The sequence below is a fragment of the Bolinopsis microptera genome, chromosome 1, assembly GCF_026151205.1.
Source record: "Bolinopsis microptera isolate Bmic1 chromosome 1, MBARI_Bmic_1.0, whole genome shotgun sequence".
Taxonomy (NCBI): domain Eukaryota; kingdom Metazoa; phylum Ctenophora; class Tentaculata; order Lobata; family Bolinopsidae; genus Bolinopsis; species Bolinopsis microptera.
This window is the reverse complement of record NC_087072.1, coordinates 6,546,972-6,562,746: the sequence shown is the minus strand read 5'-3', so window position 1 is coordinate 6,562,746 and position 15,775 is coordinate 6,546,972. Positions and strand designations below refer to the sequence as shown.

The following is a 15,775-nucleotide window of genomic DNA, read 5'->3' as shown; positions in this document are numbered from 1 at the left end:
TAACTAACGACTTGCGTTGTCAAAAATTGTGTACATCGAAGTACATACTCAACTGCACTCTGCTACTAGAGTACTTACGTTAACCATATTAGACTATTTATATTTTTTATTACATTAGTGCATAGTTCCCTATTTCGTCCTCAGTGTACTGTGGTATGTGAACGAAGTATAAATGAAAATGTACTTTCTTAGGTATAAATTCTAAATCTTTTAGATTGAGAGCCATCAAATCAAGATTCACAACGAATTTTAAATTATAATTTATTCTATATCTCTATCAACCTTGACATAAAAGATGACGAGAATAAAATTATAATCCAACAATTCCTAATCCAAAAGTAATCAACCTATCAACAACACACACTGCCCAGATACATATCACTTAGCCTTATTAAAAGAAGCCTCAGACCGATGGTAATAGCAAATATAATCATGATAATGATAAATCAGGTGCTGAACACATAATTGGTGACCTCTTGTGAGTAATGATGCCCTAGTAGGGTAGGGCCCCCAACCCATAATACCCATTCTTCATATTATCCCTTTTCTAGAGTTCTGTGGCAGTTACAGGATTTGTGGTTGCGGTTGTATTACTATTGGGGGACGTCCAGGATCGAGTTCAACTAGAGTATAGTTTTGGTACGTTTAGTTTTTAATTCCCCGCATTTTGTTCCGAAATTTCTTACTTAAGGTTAGGCCACATATTTTCATTTTGGATACCAACGTTCTAACACAAAAACTTGGGATATTGTATTTGTAACTGTTTAGTTTTACTTTGATACATGTGGCAGATTTTAATTCTACAAACTAAGATATTTCATTCTCCGATTGAGAACTTATTGAGTCTAGTACTTTAAAGTAGGTGTGATATGTATTTAGGTTCCCTGCCGAATGTCTCAACTTGGGACAGCTGGGTAGGAGACAAGTCATTTATTTCGTCAGTGACAGATATTGAGTTTGGTTACACTTTGCACTTTGTACACAGCAGCTCGTTTGCTCATATTCATGTAATCTAAAATGTAGTGGATCATTGACCGTTCCCATTGCAGCAACCTGTGCCATGTAATTTATTACAATTATAAAAATTAGCCGCATATTCACATTCACCACATATTGTGGCATAATTTGCTGCAACTCGCCTCTTTGGAGACAGATACAGATTGTAGTACCGCTTAGTTTGCAAAAAACATGCCGTATTACTAACTGGTGCCTTTATGTAGTAATATAAAGGATACATTTTATAATTAGAACTAAGAACATACATGTTCCATAATTACTCGTGCAGTCTGCCCTGCCTCCGCAGATCATTTTGCTGCTATACAGTTTAGCCTTTTGTCTGTTTTCGAGATTTTCGAGTCTACGATTAATTTATTAGTGATTGTAATCGCTAGTACTTGCATTTAACCGATAAAACTTGGATCAAAGTCATGAATATGATTGAAAAACACTGTCATTAACTTCACAATCTTTGGATTCTTGTGCTTCAGTAAAAAGTTAAGTTATTTCTAATTTCCATTGATCATAAAACGAAACGGCTACAATAAATATTCACAAATGTGAAATGCATTTGAAAGAACTATAAACTATCAATAATGCGTTAAATCCTTCAATCAATAGCATATAAAATAACCGTTAAATAATCTGTGAAAGATTACGGTATTAAGTGTTTAGTGTCTTCTGATGTGTTAGCAGTCAATTTTTTATCACCTCCAAAAACTCTTAATAATAGTTTGAAGACCTCGTCGACGATAAGGACACTGCTACTCAAACAAACAAGCATGATAATGTCATCAAAGGCAAGAGCCTCGGTTTGAAATATGGTCTGTAAAAAGGGAACATAAATGAGTCCAAATAGCGAGAGAATAGATGCAGAGATTGCGAAGAGAAAAGTCGTGTTGCCGAACAGATTTATTTGTAGTATTGATTTGGTCTGAAAGCAGAATAGTTTATGGATCAAAAATAATGTTAGAAGTGTGTAACACGCAGTTCTTATTGCAGCAAATTGTTATTTGACTGAGATTGAAGAACTAAGAAAATAATGTGGATAAATAGGAGCTGAGTACTCCATACTAACCAACGACCGACAAGACAGAGCATTGAACATGTCGAAGAAGATGAAACAGGTAAATGTCATCGTCGTGTCACGTGCTGTCACCTGACCGTCAACCATCTAAAACACAACTTAGTAACAGGTTATCCAACTGGAATTTAAATAACTTCTCTTCAAGTTAGGGAATACGATTTGACTTATGACACGATTCAGCAAACGAAATCAAGGAATTCCATGACTAACTCATCAAAAATAGATACAAGAGTGATCATGCACAATTGAAGGCTTTCTTTGAAATCATGGTAGGCGTTTCAGCTACGTTTTGAGCAAATATAAAAGTGAAAAAGTGCTTAAGATTTCTCAGAAACAGCTCAGTTTAAAATCTAAGGCTGCGATAAGAAGAGAGATTTTAATCCCGATTGAATGTAGATTTAAAGCAAGACATCACTTACTGAAGATTATAATCCATTTAAAAGAAAGCTTCATTTAAGAAGGTCCTGATAGTGATTACATGAAATGCTCAGTAACCCAACACACAGCAGTTTCACAGTTCACACTGGTGTAATACTCACTTCATTTTTATAGACCCACAGAGTCCCCGAGATGATAACAGCGGCAGAGACACAAACCCGAGCCAGCATGTACAGATCTACCACCTGTTTCTTGGGTAGTCGAGGTGGCGAGTTTACCACACCACTGTCCATCGGCTCCACGCCCAAACTGCGCGGCAGTTAGTTTAAGGGGGTTTACATATTACGTTATCACTTTTTGGCAAATTTTTAACCCCCACTCCGTTATTAGTTTTACACATGACTATTGTGTTAAATTAAACTAGCGTAATTATTTATAAACTCCTCCCTCCTCCTTAGTGATTACTTATTATATAAACGACCCCCAAATTTTACTTTGTAGTGTGCACAGTGCATTATGAGTTAACACAAGTACATAGTAAGCAAGCCCTCAACTCTTTTACTCAACATTTAAACTTTTTAATCCATCATTTTATAAAATTGAGAGCTCAACTCTAGTGAGGGAATAGGCGTGGTCAAATTGAGCTTGTAACAGTTAAGATAAAAAAATACAATTCTTCTCTAAGATAATGTTGCAAGAGGATTGGAATACCGTAGTTTACGAAGAAGGATCTACGTTCGTAAATAACACACAGAGAACACAACAAATAGACAAAGACAGTCATGAGAGTGAGACAGTTAAAAAATAACAAACAAACAGACAGCATCGAGTGAGAAAACATGATATATAAACCTCTGAGCTGGGGGACCGTCCATGATAATATTAATCCAGAGGATCTGCATGGGATTAAGGGGTGAGGGAATGTTCCAGAATGTTGTAATTGCGATCATCATTAGCGCCGACACGGACCTGCAAATTACCGAATGTCAGTAATCAGGCTTAAGGGAAAATATTAACAAATCGTATACTTCAAACTAGCCATATCAAGTTGTACACTTCTTTTATATTTTTTAGTCTCTATTAGTAACCAGCACGTGTAAATAGAGATAAGTTACTCCGGGTAACAACATGGGATATGCTGTTCAACATGAGCAGCTTTATACTCACGTGCTCAGCTGGAAGCGAACAAAGTTCTTGATGTTGAGGAAGATGTTCTTGCCCTCCCTGACAGCTTCCACGATTGCAGACATGTCATCATTACCAAGGACCATTTCTGCAGCTTCCTTGCATACATCTGTGCCCTTGCCCATGGCAATACCTGTAAAAGGAAGCTGATAGTCTTACAGACGAACATTTCGACTTTCGAGTACTTGATATAACCTGACTGCATTTTTGTGATAAAGTTACATTACTGATTAAGGGCAAAACTGATTTAACGAATATGCTTAGTCAGTTTTGGGCGTTTCCAAGCTCTTCCGAGTAAGACGACATAGAATAATTGTAGACTGTGAATTGTGAGCAGAATAATTTAGTTAGTGTGGTCTGATTGTAGTAATACAAGCCAGGGAATAATATGTTAAATTACAAGACATACCAATGTCAGCACATTTGAGAGCAACCGCGTCGTTTACACCATCCCCAGTCATCGCTACGATCAGACCGTTCGATTGTAGTGCCTGCAAATTTAAAACGGGAGTTATTTCATATTTTGCAACAAAAATGTATTAAATCGACAAGGAACCGGACCAGACATCATAGTACGACTACGAGCACTGGGAGGCTTGCTGGTTATTATCCCGTCCATTTGTTACCATTTTTTTGCCGTTTTAAACCTTTTTCTCAAACGAAAAAAATGAGACACTGGATTTCATACTCAAGGGTTGAAATCAAAAATTTATTTGAGATTCTTCGAATTTTGATATCGGGTAGCTAAAATGTTTCTATGGAATAGCCCTTCGGTTTCAATATAACTACCGTTTACCACAGCACTGTACTTGTGAGATGACTGTTGAGATCTAGATACAGGGAACACATAACTGATCACTGCATCTCACTTCTCACTTCTCATTCTTGTGTAAAGCTTTTACTTGTTTAACTCTTGTTTCCAGTTCCTAAACTGCAGAGCGTTTAGTTTCACAATCCTCGTCAGTAACATATACACATGATTTCTGCTTCTGCAATGTACTAGCCCCCTTTGAACGGTGCATTAACTCTATCTCTGTCTATGCAATCCTGGATCATGGCCACATTCCTTTGTCTCTCTGCCGAGTGTTGAACCTAACTCTCTCTACAGTTGTACTGTGTATTTGGTAATGACATGGTACTCGTACGATTGCGATTTTTGGCCGTATGATTGGGAACGTTTGTTAGGATTAACTGTGTTAAAAAACCTTCTAATTCTCAGTAATATTATCTAGTGATAATCTGATCTTTCTAACATGTTCAGATAGAACAAAATAGTATAGCTCGATCATATACGTACGACTCCTTTAAAATCACTGATATGTTTACATTTCAGAAGTATTCGAACCACTGTAAATTGAGGCTAAACTGAATCCAGGTTCTATCAATTCTGTATTTTCGTCGGTTTTCTTCGCTTTAACTTTCAGTATAGCCAATTTGTACGTCAAACACCCGTCTCATGTTGAATATTATATTCCTCGATATTTCAATAACTTTTCTTTGCTAAAATCTGTTTCAAACTTTCGAATAAACACAAACCACATCTTGCGGCGTTACCCCCTGAGTGACACGTGCGTACTATACAGTACACACCTTTCGTTGTCCTAATATAATTTCATTCGGAGACTTTGCTTGTATTAGTAACTAAGGGTCTTGTAATCTTGCATAATGTACAAAGCGTGCATGTTTGCATTTTTGTAGTGCAGGTTTGAATTACAGGGGGATTACAGTTAATAGTTTGTAAATTTATGTTTATTCGAATATTCACACTTTCGAAATTTCAAAATGTTGTTACCTAAGATATCATGGCTGTTTTGCTTTTTGTTAAGGCAATATAGACAAAAGTGCATAAATGCATACTAGATTGTATACTACATTGTATTATCGTTTACTTAGCTTTGATGGCATAACAACAAGAATACTAGAATAGTGCTATTTACTGCTAAGTAAAGCTACCATTTTAGCAAGTGTTCATTATTATCCCGCCCATTTTTTACTACTTCAATTGCATTAAAAATTAAAATATGTTAAAGCTCATTCATAACGAAAATATTTTAAACCTTTTGCTTGCTAATAAAAGCTGCAGCAAGTTAAAAATACGCGCTAGCAACTTGCATTTCCTCTAGTTGAATCAGCTGCAACAAATTCTTTTTGGCAGGCATGTGTGATGGGGACAAAGACAAAACAACTGATCCAGAATGCTCCTCTGTAAGTAAAAACCACTTTATTATAAAGCACTACATCATATTTTATGTTAGCCTAATTTTAAATCTTTTACCGAGCCATTTCATTTGAAATTCTTGTGTATTGCACCTTATGTATATAACTATGAGTAATCAAATCAGCAATTAGATGTCATATTATTTTCTTCGAGCATTGAATTTTAAACATGGTAAAACTCCCAGACTAAGATCAAATGGGCACTCAAAGCCTTGTGTTTTGGGCAGCTGCTAGCCTTCTGTAATGCCCTCTCCGGCATTTTCAACCAAATCATCACTTCCAAATCCACGGTAAGAAGCTACCGCTTTTATGGATATATATTTCCAGATTTATGCATATTTAGATCTATTTTCTATATTAACTCCTACGTAAATCTCAGTATCTCTTAATACGAAAAATCATTCTAGCGCTAAATCTCTCAAAACACTTAACTATTTCAGGAATCTCTTAATTATCAAAACAACTATTTCAGGAATCTCTCCCAGCCTGTCAGACTGCCCTAAACTACATTTTCATCTGCCTCACATACGGACTTTACCAATTTAAGAAACACGGACTCTCCCTCCATCTCTCCAGAATGGGTATCAAGTGTTTTGCAAACGCAATCATAGACGTTGAGGCCTGGTACTGGATCTACAAGGCCTACAACCTTACCTCCTTAACCAGCGTTCAATCGCTGGATTGTTTATCCATACCAGTTGTTATCATAATATCCAGGTTCTTCATGCACAAAGCGTATAACTGGTACCAGTACGGAGCCATACTTCTCTCTGTTCTGGGTGTGATGCTGATTGTGTACAGTGACTACGATCCCAAGGACTCTGCCAATATACAAGGAGATATCATGTGTGCATTGGGAGCTTTGCTCTTCGGAGTCAGTACTATATGTCAGGAGTGGATCATTGAGGAAGCGGGCATTTACGAGTACATGGGAACGGTATGTTGGTATGCGATAGGGCTCAGCCTTGTGAAGGTAGCGGCTCTGGAGGGTGGAATTTTAATAAAAGTTGTAAGCAATAATCCAACCATAACATTGTATATGGTAGCTTTGGGAGTCTCCCAGTTTGTCTTTTACTCCATCATGCCCAAAATGCTTCTGAAGTTTGGAAGCGGAGCCGCGACTATCAATATCCTGGCTGCGGACCTCTATGCAGCCGTGGCAGGGGTTCACCTCTTCAAGCTGTCCTACGATGCCTGTTATATGGCAGGGATGGGGATAACTTGCGTCGGCATCATAATCTACACTCTTAAAGGAGATGGAAAAGAGGGAGAAGTTCAATTCAGCGACGAGAGTTCGGACTCACTATTGACATACTCAGATAAGGACATTAACTTGGACGTTGACTCTTTTTTGAAGTGTGAGGTACCGTCATGATGGTGTTTACTAGTGTAGAATTCTTAAATCTTATCAGAGGACACTGCCTAGCGGCTTTTTCATTATACTTTAATATCAGTGGTGTTGTTTTCGTAACTTTTAACTTAGTTCTTTAACTTTTATAGGGTACTTGAAAATACCTTATTAAATATGTTGAATATATTGAAATCGTCTAATTCGTGACAATTTGTGTTTATCTGAATCCATTGTCATGGTAAAGTGAAAACTTTGGTACCTTAATCACGCCAGTGCAAGAAACGTTAGAGTACCGACTTACTACGGGGAGGGGGGGGGGGACGGGGGGGGGGGGGGGGACACTTACTTTGATAACCTTCATCTTGTGCCTGGGAGTTGAGCGGTATACGATAGAAACTGATTTGATGGCGTCGGAAAGCTGTTCCGTGCTCATTCCGTCTATCATATCTCCTGGTATTTATAACATTAATTAAATAAATGTACAACATTTATTATTATATATAATAGTTGTTGTATGTACATTGATTTAATTAATACATATAAAATTACAAATACTTACACCATGATAGTTAATCTAGAAAAATCCATCAAATAGAAGGGAATCGAAAGGCCTAGAAAACTCTCATATTATATTATCAATAGACCTCATTTAATGGTTTTGTTCTTTACTCACCGCTAAGGGCTGTATCACTCCCTCTGTAGATGTCAAGTTTTTGGCCGATAGAAATGGCAATGTTCTTGGAGTCTCCGGTGATCATCTTTATGTTTATGCTATTGGCATGTAGTTCATGGATTGTCTGCAAAAATCGAACTAATATTAGAACCTATTGGGGAAAGCTAGGGTCTCAGATACATTATTCGGTGTTTTGTGCAGACCTTTTGATGACGCTATCGTAAAATAGTCGACTTTTCTCTACACCACTCTCAAATTATGACACTTGAATCAGAAAACTCACGTCTGGAACTTCGTTTCTGAGAGGATCCACAATACCAACGTTGCCAACGTAGACGAGACTATTCATCGTGCCTCCGTAGCATAAAGACAAGGCTGCAGGAAACTTCATTGAAAAAGAATCACAAAATTTTGTATCAACATATATTATGCGACTAACATGCTCAGCAAATTACGTCTTAAAAATGAAAACCATATAGGCGATCAAAAAGTTACTTTGGGGTTACTTTATTTTGTATAACTATTTGAAGGTAAAAATGCACAGCGCGAGTCCGCTGACTAGAAAAATTTAGAGTTAAAAAGAACTCACTTCTCATGCCCCTGTCCTCTTTTTCCTGCACTACATTTATAATCGCATCTTTGGATTCTGCGTTTAATAACTGGAGAGCTCCATCTATCAGTATATGGGAGCACACTTTCAGGACATTTTCCGTCGCTCCCTTTACGTAGTAAATACCGCTGTCACTCTAAAATAGTTGACAGTCATAATTCTCCTTACTTTAGCAATCATGAAACCATCAACGACTGCATTTGCTAAGTTGGATATAGTTCAAAATTCTGGAAAAATAAAAGGGTTCAGAATTTAAAATCCCGTTACCGTAGATTTGGAAACACACTTCACGCCCATCCACTTTCTCTCGTGAGTGAAGGGAAGCTCCTCTAATCTGGCAGTGTCCTCTATCGCGATGTTTAGTTTCTGCGATAGAGCCAAGAGAGCTCCATCAGTGGGGTTACCGAACATTTCCCGGTCAGTTATTTGGGAGTTGTTACACAGATAACCGATTTTTGCTATCACAGCCAGATCTTCAGGACATCTCGTAAGAACCTTTTCGTTTAGGAAAAGCTGACCTGACTCAAAGTAGCCCGTACCCGATAACTTATAGGTGTTATCACTGCTGGTAGTCACTTCCGTCACTGAAGGATGGAGCAACAATGATACAAGAGGCCTGGATAATGAATGCAAATGATGGCCAAAATTGGTCGTTGTCGACATTCAGTATTCTAGAAAATAGAGATATCTGGAACATCTTACAGCCAGTTTAGTTATAAATTTACAAATTCAATTATAAATGAATTGCGATAAACAATCTTAGGCAACTTGGTCGTTTAGCTCCGGACAGTCTATGCAACGTCTATGCAACGTCCATGCAACAACAAAAGAACCGTCTATGCAACGTCTATGCAACGTCCCTGCACAATGAACACTCTATGCACACTCCCTGCACGGTCAGTCTATGCAACGTCTATGCAACGTCTATGCAACGTCCCTGCACAGTACCATATGAACACCGGCTACTAGCCGGCTAGTAGCCACTTTTGTAATAACAGCTCCTCAACTTCACATTAACAACCGGCTACTAACCGGCACTTGAAAAGTGGTCACTAGCCGGCTACTAACCGGCTACTAGCCGGCTAGTGACCACAAAGTGGCTACTAACCGGCTACTAAGCGGTCACTAGCCGGCTATTAGCCGAGCTCTAAAGCAGACCTACTAGTAGCCGGTTCCAAACCGGCTACTAGCCGGCACTTAGAAAGCGGTCACTAGCCGGCTACTAACCGGCTACTAACCGGCTAGTAACCACCAAGTGGCTACTAACCGGCTACTAGCCGGTTTAGAACCGGCTACTAATAGGTCTGCTTTAGAGCCGGCTAGTGACCGGTTAGTAGCCGGTTAGTAGCCACTTGGTGGTTACTAGCCGGTTAGTAGCCGGTTAGTAGCCGGCTAGTGACCGCTTTTCAAGTGCCGGCTAGTAGCCGGTTTAGAACCGGCTACTAATAGGTCTGCTTTAGAGCTCGGCTAATAGCCGGCTAGTGACCGCTTAGTAGCCGGTTAGTAGCCACTTTGTGGTCATTAGCCGGCTAGTAGCCGGTTAGTAGCCGGCTAGTGACCACTTTTCAAGTGCCGGTTAGTAGCCGGTTGTTAATGTGAAGTTGAGGAGCTGTTATTACAAAAGTGGCTACTAGCCGGCTAGTAGCCGGCTAGTAGCCGGTGTTCATATGGTACTGTGCAGGGACGTTGCATAGACGTTGCATAGACGTTGCATAGACTGACCGTGCAGGGAGTGTGCATAGAGTGTTCATTGTGCAGGGACGTTGCATAGACGTTGCATAGACGGTTCTTTTGTTGTTGCACGGACGTTGCATAGACGTTGCATAGACTGTCCGGAGCTAAACGACCAACTTCCCCAATCTTATTGAGGTAAATAATCTTACCGGTCATTTCGTTCTTAGTGAGGGTACCGGTTTTATCTACACACAGCACATTGACACACCCCAAAGTCTCCACCGAGGGTAACTTCCTGACGATTGCTTTCTTCTTACTCATTCTGATGACGCCTAGTGCCAGGGTCACTGTAACCACTATGGGGAGTCCTTCAGGGATAGCTGCTACCGCCAAACTGTGGGGTTAAGTAGAGGGTTAGATAATTTAGTGTCATGACAGCGATTAAAATTAAGTTTGTCTAGTTTCAAGGAAAATTTGTCTGCTGATGATTGGGGTCGATTAAAAATAAACTTAAATACCTGACGCCTATATTTAGCATCTGTTGAAAGGGTTGACCCTGGAGGAAGCCAACTAGCAATATCATTCCAATTATAGCGAAGGACATGAGGGACAAATGCTTTCCTAGTTTGTCCATGTTCTTTTGTAGAGGAGTCTTTGGCGTTTCCTGACGGTTAAAAATCAACAAACAGTCGGCAACTTGTCAAAGTCATTATTAAAAATAGTATCAAATCTCTCAAATGGAGCTTCTCGTATAAAAATAACGCAAGAAATTTTTATTGTCTTGAAATCAATCCCAGACCTCTGATTCCATAAGAGTGAAAATCTCTCCAAACTGAGTGTTGTATCCAGTGCCAATAACCACTCCTCTGCCGTGCCCATTGCACACGAGAGTGCCCATAAAGGCAATGTTGGTGAGCTCAGCCAGTTCCCCTTTGTTAGCGACCACTGGGTCGCTCTGTTTCCGACAGGGGGTGGTTTCTCCGGTGAAGGAGGACTCGTCCAGTTCTAACCCGGTGCACTGAAGATAGAGGGTGGCTCAGTAACGTTACTTTACAGACTACAGTCATATCATGAAGATAATTGTAATGTAGCCGACCCTTATGTCCTGTTTTAGTGGAAAATATTCAATTTTAAGATCCAAAACCATCTATCAAAACTAAGTGATGATCCTACAGAATGAATCATTTTACTCTCCTAAACTCTTCTTCAAACTACATGTAATATGTATATTACCTGAAGAAGTCTGACGTCAGCGGGTACTCGGTCACCAAGTCCTATCTCTACAATGTCACCAGGTACCAGCTCTCTGGCTAACAGATCTTGTTTCATTCCGTTTCTGACACTGCGATCATAATCTTACATTAATCAAATTCAATGCATGAAAAAAGATAATCTTTATTCGCGACAATAGATAGCCATAAAATAAAACGATTATTCTCAGATAAATTCCAATAACCATGAACCAACCAGTGGGCGATAGGCGGGACAAGGTTGTTAAGGGCTTCAAGAGATTTCTCTGACCGATATTCTTGGATAAACCCCACTAGTGTTACAATTATCACCGCCTGAAATTATTCTTTACAACGTTCCTTTTGAGGAAACAATACATAATGGCGCATGGATAGAATATTCACGCTACCCGCTTCAATCCTCTTAATGTACCGTGAATCATGTCGTGTATTGTGACAGCTCTTAGCTCAAATAGCACATAATCTTTGAAAATTTCTACATTAAAGTGGACATACCACGGTGATACTGATAGCATCGTCATATTGCTGAGTAGCGACTGAGATGACAGCAGAAGCGAGTAACATCATGATCAGGGGATCTTTGAACTGAGACAAAGATTATATACTGAGTATAATAATACACAGTCACAAAACTTAATTAGGTGTCAGTCAAAGTGATAATATGTCGGTAAATCTGTAAGTCATGTCAGTCTATGAGAAACTAGGGTAACACCTACCGCCTCGATCAGTTTAAGGGCCACATGAGGCTGCTTCGACACAAACTCATTCCAACCATACTCCTCTCTGATATCCGTCACCTCATCCAACGTAAGTGACTCTAAAGAATTGCAGGACTTGGTGGCTTCCTTGAAATGATCATCTTTGCCGTAGATCACGAGCTGGGCGGGCTTATCTTCACTATCAGATTTGTCTGGGATTTGATTATACCCCATATTCCTTATCCCTCACCACATGTCTCAGAGCGTTACATTTAGCTTTAGGTGTTGGTTAAGGTTAGATCAGCTCAAATTTCATTTATTTCGAACTCTTTTGATCTAAGATCACATCGAACATTAATTCATGTGGTAAGAGGTTCAGGGACGTAGCCAGGATTTTTCTTTGAGGGGGCTGTCGGCGAGCGAAGCGAGCCGACGCGTCCAATTATCCAGCTGCGCAGCGAGCGAAGCGAGCAAGCTGTGGCAGGGGTCTGGGGGCGCAGCCCCCAGCGGGGTCCAGGGGCGGAGCTAGGGGGTGCAGCGGGGGCTAGGGGGTGCAGCCCCCCGGAAAAATTTTGCGAAACAGGGTGTTTTAGACGACATTTGGCATTAAAGAAATTTGTAGGACAGCAATAAACTGGGATTGAAAAGAATCAAGTACTCACGTAAATTTGGTAACTTCACAACAGCAATCTGCATTCTCCAATCAGAATTTACGACTTACTCAGGCCTCATCGTCTTAAGATTTTTACATTTCCTACGGTCTAGGGGACACTATTGACTATTTATAGAAGTCTTCTAGAATGTTTGCTTGTATTTTATGACAGATATTTACTAATCCACAGTTCGAATCTTTGGCTGACTGCAGTCATAAACACGGCCCAGTTACCAGGCGACCATGGGGACTAGGGGGCTTATCTTTTTTCTGGGGTTCGAATTTTTCCGGGGGGCTGCCGCCCCCCTAGCCCCCCCCCCCCTGTCTACGTGCCTGAAGAGGTTTTATGACGTTGTTTAATATATATAATGAGGTATCAGAGATGACCACAAGGACAAGATTGGAGCCGAACACCCTAGCTAGACGGTACGTGACGCATCACGTGACGCGGGTTCGTTCTAACTAGACGGTACTAACAAATACTCGATCACGGTGCAAACAAATGTTAAGGACAACAGGACACTTCAAAACTTTTAACATAACACGAAGAAATATGGACAGAACTGAACGAGAACAAAAACCACATTCAAATACTGAGGAATTAGGAGGACTCAGACTCTGCAACCCAGGAATCAACTACTTGGCTATCAAGTATCATCGCTCAATAATCGGTTTGGTATCGACGTTAGATTCTTTGATTTTCCTACTTTAAAGCTGACTAAAGAAAACAGGGAATTAATTTTACTTTGCACGAGAAATCGATTTAACGTGGTCTCAGAACCCACGAAACACTTCCTTATCCCTCAAAATTGATGTTTTACAGTTAATACGAGCAACAAGCAACATATATTTTGATCCTTCGGTTCATCTCATGAAACAAATGTGCAATGTGCATCACCTCTCTCTTGTGCTGAACAGGTACTTACTATTAAAAGTAAACAAATGTATCTCACCTCCCCACGAGAATCCACATCTATTCAGTCAGACAATTTGATCATGGTAATGTTGTCAAAGATGAGGTATTGTTTCCAGAATGAAACAAATGAGATGAGAAAACAGCGAAACAATATCAACACAATTATTCAAAGTATGAGATTGGACACATAGCGTAACTTATCATGATTATGTTAAGGAACCTAAAACACTTTGAATATAGGGTCCAACAGCAGTTAGCACATTATAAAACTATATTGGACTAATATTATCTACAGTCTCCATTAAATTGATATCATGCCATCAAAAAATTCGAAAAGAGACACAATAAAATATCACAACTCCATATTATCATATTATGAGCAATACCGTGATGACATTTTCTTCTGCAATTTACTAATGATACCAGTATTCCCACCATTTATCCCCCTAACGGCTATAGCAATACCGTGACCGAAGCCATAGTAATGTGACGTAACGGTTCAAACCTCTCTAGAGAATGTTCCAGGTTCAAATGATTAATAAACTTTCTCTCATTAATCTCTGCTATAGTGAGAAGCCCAGTCCTTTCACCTTTACTTTGAAACGACCAATAGTGTTGTAGTGAGCATAAATCATGAAGTATTTACAAAAGGAAAGCTAAAGATGACGTGAAGGTACAATGTACATATAATATGTGTAGGGACAGGATTTTATAGTTAGGTGGGTGGTCACCATTCACCGTGTTTTAGGGCGAGGAGAACCATATTATATTTTATACAAAACAAAGAGAAACAAGATGTATCATAAACAAGATGAATAATTAACAATGCGAAATATTGACAATTAGCAGCAAATTTTCTATGAGTAACACAATCAATGTAACGATATTACACAATAAAACAATAAAAGACTATCTTACTATATATAAAGCGAGACGATATATATATATATATTTATTTATCCGTGCCATTTTACTGACACCACGGCATCAACTTTAACACGACTTTCCGCAAAAACCGTAAAAGATATACAACTGAAACTTTTTTGACTGGGTCAAATGCTTTAATGGCCTTCAAATCAGCATGAAAAAATAAAAAATTGGCCAAGAAATAGGAGTTTTAGAGCCCAAAATTTGGACCCCCAAGTGGTGTCAAAAACGCGAATTAAATAGGTAATAATCATTTTAGTCTCTTGAGTCTTGACACCACTTTAGGGTTAGACGGGTTCCTGCTAGTAACAATAATTACTGGAAACACTTAATCCAACACACCGACGTACGGGGACTATACCAAGATTACTCTATTGAGGGGATCAATGGACAATTGAGGCTCACGTGCACGAATACACTCACTGATCAACTGTCGATAATTTTTACATTAACTCTGTCAGTGCCATGTAGTTGTGTCTAAATCAGTCTTTTCAGTTGGTCATCTGATGTCATAAGAATGTAACGTGAATAGTGAATACGTTAAATAAAATAAATGATTATACAATATACATAAATCATAATCAAGTAACATTAATTTTGATAATAAAATAAGATACTTACGCCACTAAGGTACTTAATAATTAGGGACTCTTCCTCCTTTTCTCCAAAATCATTCATTCCATGAGTCTTTTGGCGCCTCTCTGCGTCTGAAAGAAATCGAAAATTATTGTGATATTGATAAAACCGGTCTACTTATCAGAATAAATTTTATTCGACATTCAACACGTCACACGATGTCTCAAATTGCTTCCTCTCTTGGAATTAAATGATAACAATAAACCTGGTGGAGAGAGCCCTAAGTTGGGGTCGCTGTTCCACTCTAAGCAGACATCATCTGCGCGCACAGTGGCTGCGTGCGCTGCCTGTGGCACACTCTGCTGGGACACCATCCTACTGGACCAATCGGTCCTGGATGTTTGAGGATCAGTATCGGACATTAGGTCCATGGAGATGGAGGATGGGTTAGGTTCATCCTTTATTTCCTCCAAAAGCCATCATCTGAAGCGACGGATTTATTTAAAAGATTTATTTACAAGAACTGGCAATTTTGTCGTCGAACGATCATTTCAGTTAGAATATACTTCAACATTCCACAGTAAC

At 39.2% G+C, this 15,775-nt stretch overlaps 2 protein-coding genes across 3 annotated transcripts; one reads left to right on the top strand and one right to left on the bottom strand.

Moving 5' to 3' along the window:
- Nucleotides 1-1,380: 1,380 nt before the first annotated feature.
- Nucleotides 1,381-15,669, bottom strand: LOC134825878 (calcium-transporting ATPase type 2C member 1-like). 2 transcript variants are annotated; one of them, XM_063838066.1, is made up of 19 exons: nucleotides 15,456-15,669; nucleotides 15,236-15,321; nucleotides 11,917-12,006; nucleotides 11,639-11,736; nucleotides 11,405-11,513; nucleotides 10,971-11,189; nucleotides 10,690-10,835; nucleotides 10,381-10,565; nucleotides 8,765-9,081; nucleotides 8,477-8,633; nucleotides 8,171-8,262; nucleotides 7,888-8,011; nucleotides 7,561-7,664; nucleotides 4,056-4,137; nucleotides 3,629-3,779; nucleotides 3,314-3,430; nucleotides 2,623-2,770; nucleotides 2,075-2,170; nucleotides 1,381-1,930 (listed from the first exon to the last, which is right to left on the bottom strand). In XM_063838066.1, exons 1-19 carry the CDS (start codon nucleotides 15,619-15,621, stop codon nucleotides 1,652-1,654), a joined length of 2,766 nt encoding a protein of 921 aa, XP_063694136.1. In that variant the 5' UTR covers nucleotides 15,622-15,669; the 3' UTR covers nucleotides 1,381-1,651. The 2 variants fall into 2 exon arrangements, with proteins under 2 accessions (XP_063694136.1, XP_063694137.1); XM_063838067.1 differs by lacking the exons at nucleotides 15,236-15,321; nucleotides 15,456-15,669 and adding an exon at nucleotides 12,138-12,397 and having other exon boundaries at nucleotides 1,403-1,930.
- On the top strand, nucleotides 5,763-7,420 carry LOC134820658 (solute carrier family 35 member F2-like). The gene is made up of 3 exons (XM_063831165.1): nucleotides 5,763-5,851; nucleotides 6,049-6,153; nucleotides 6,336-7,420. The coding sequence occupies exons 1-3, from the start codon at nucleotides 5,804-5,806 to the stop codon at nucleotides 7,236-7,238; spliced, it is 1,056 nt and encodes a 351-aa protein (XP_063687235.1). The 5' UTR covers nucleotides 5,763-5,803; the 3' UTR covers nucleotides 7,239-7,420.
- Nucleotides 15,670-15,775: the final 106 nt, after the last annotated feature.

What these genes read in the sequence shown, in the direction of transcription:
- LOC134820658 (XM_063831165.1), top strand. Translation starts at nt 5,804, where the DNA reads ATGTGTGATGGGGACAAAGACAAAACAACTGATCCAGAATGCTCCTCT. An exon ending in CTGATCCAGAATGCTCCTCT is followed by an intron (nt 5,852 to 6,048) that starts GTAAGTAAAAAC and finishes TAAAACTCCCAG; the next exon opens with ACTAAGATCAAATGGGCACT. An exon ending in TCATCACTTCCAAATCCACG is followed by an intron (nt 6,154 to 6,335) that starts GTAAGAAGCTAC and finishes CAACTATTTCAG; the next exon opens with GAATCTCTCCCAGCCTGTCA.
- LOC134825878 (XM_063838066.1), bottom strand. Translation starts at nt 15,621, where the DNA reads ATGGACCTAATGTCCGATACTGATCCTCAAACATCCAGGACCGATTGG. An exon ending in GTTCGCTTCCAGCTGAGCAC is followed by an intron (nt 3,431 to 3,628) that starts GTGAGTATAAAG and finishes GGTAATTTGCAG; the next exon opens with GTCCGTGTCGGCGCTAATGA. An exon ending in TGTGGGTCTATAAAAATGAA is followed by an intron (nt 2,171 to 2,622) that starts GTGAGTATTACA and finishes GTTGTGTTTTAG; the next exon opens with ATGGTTGACGGTCAGGTGAC.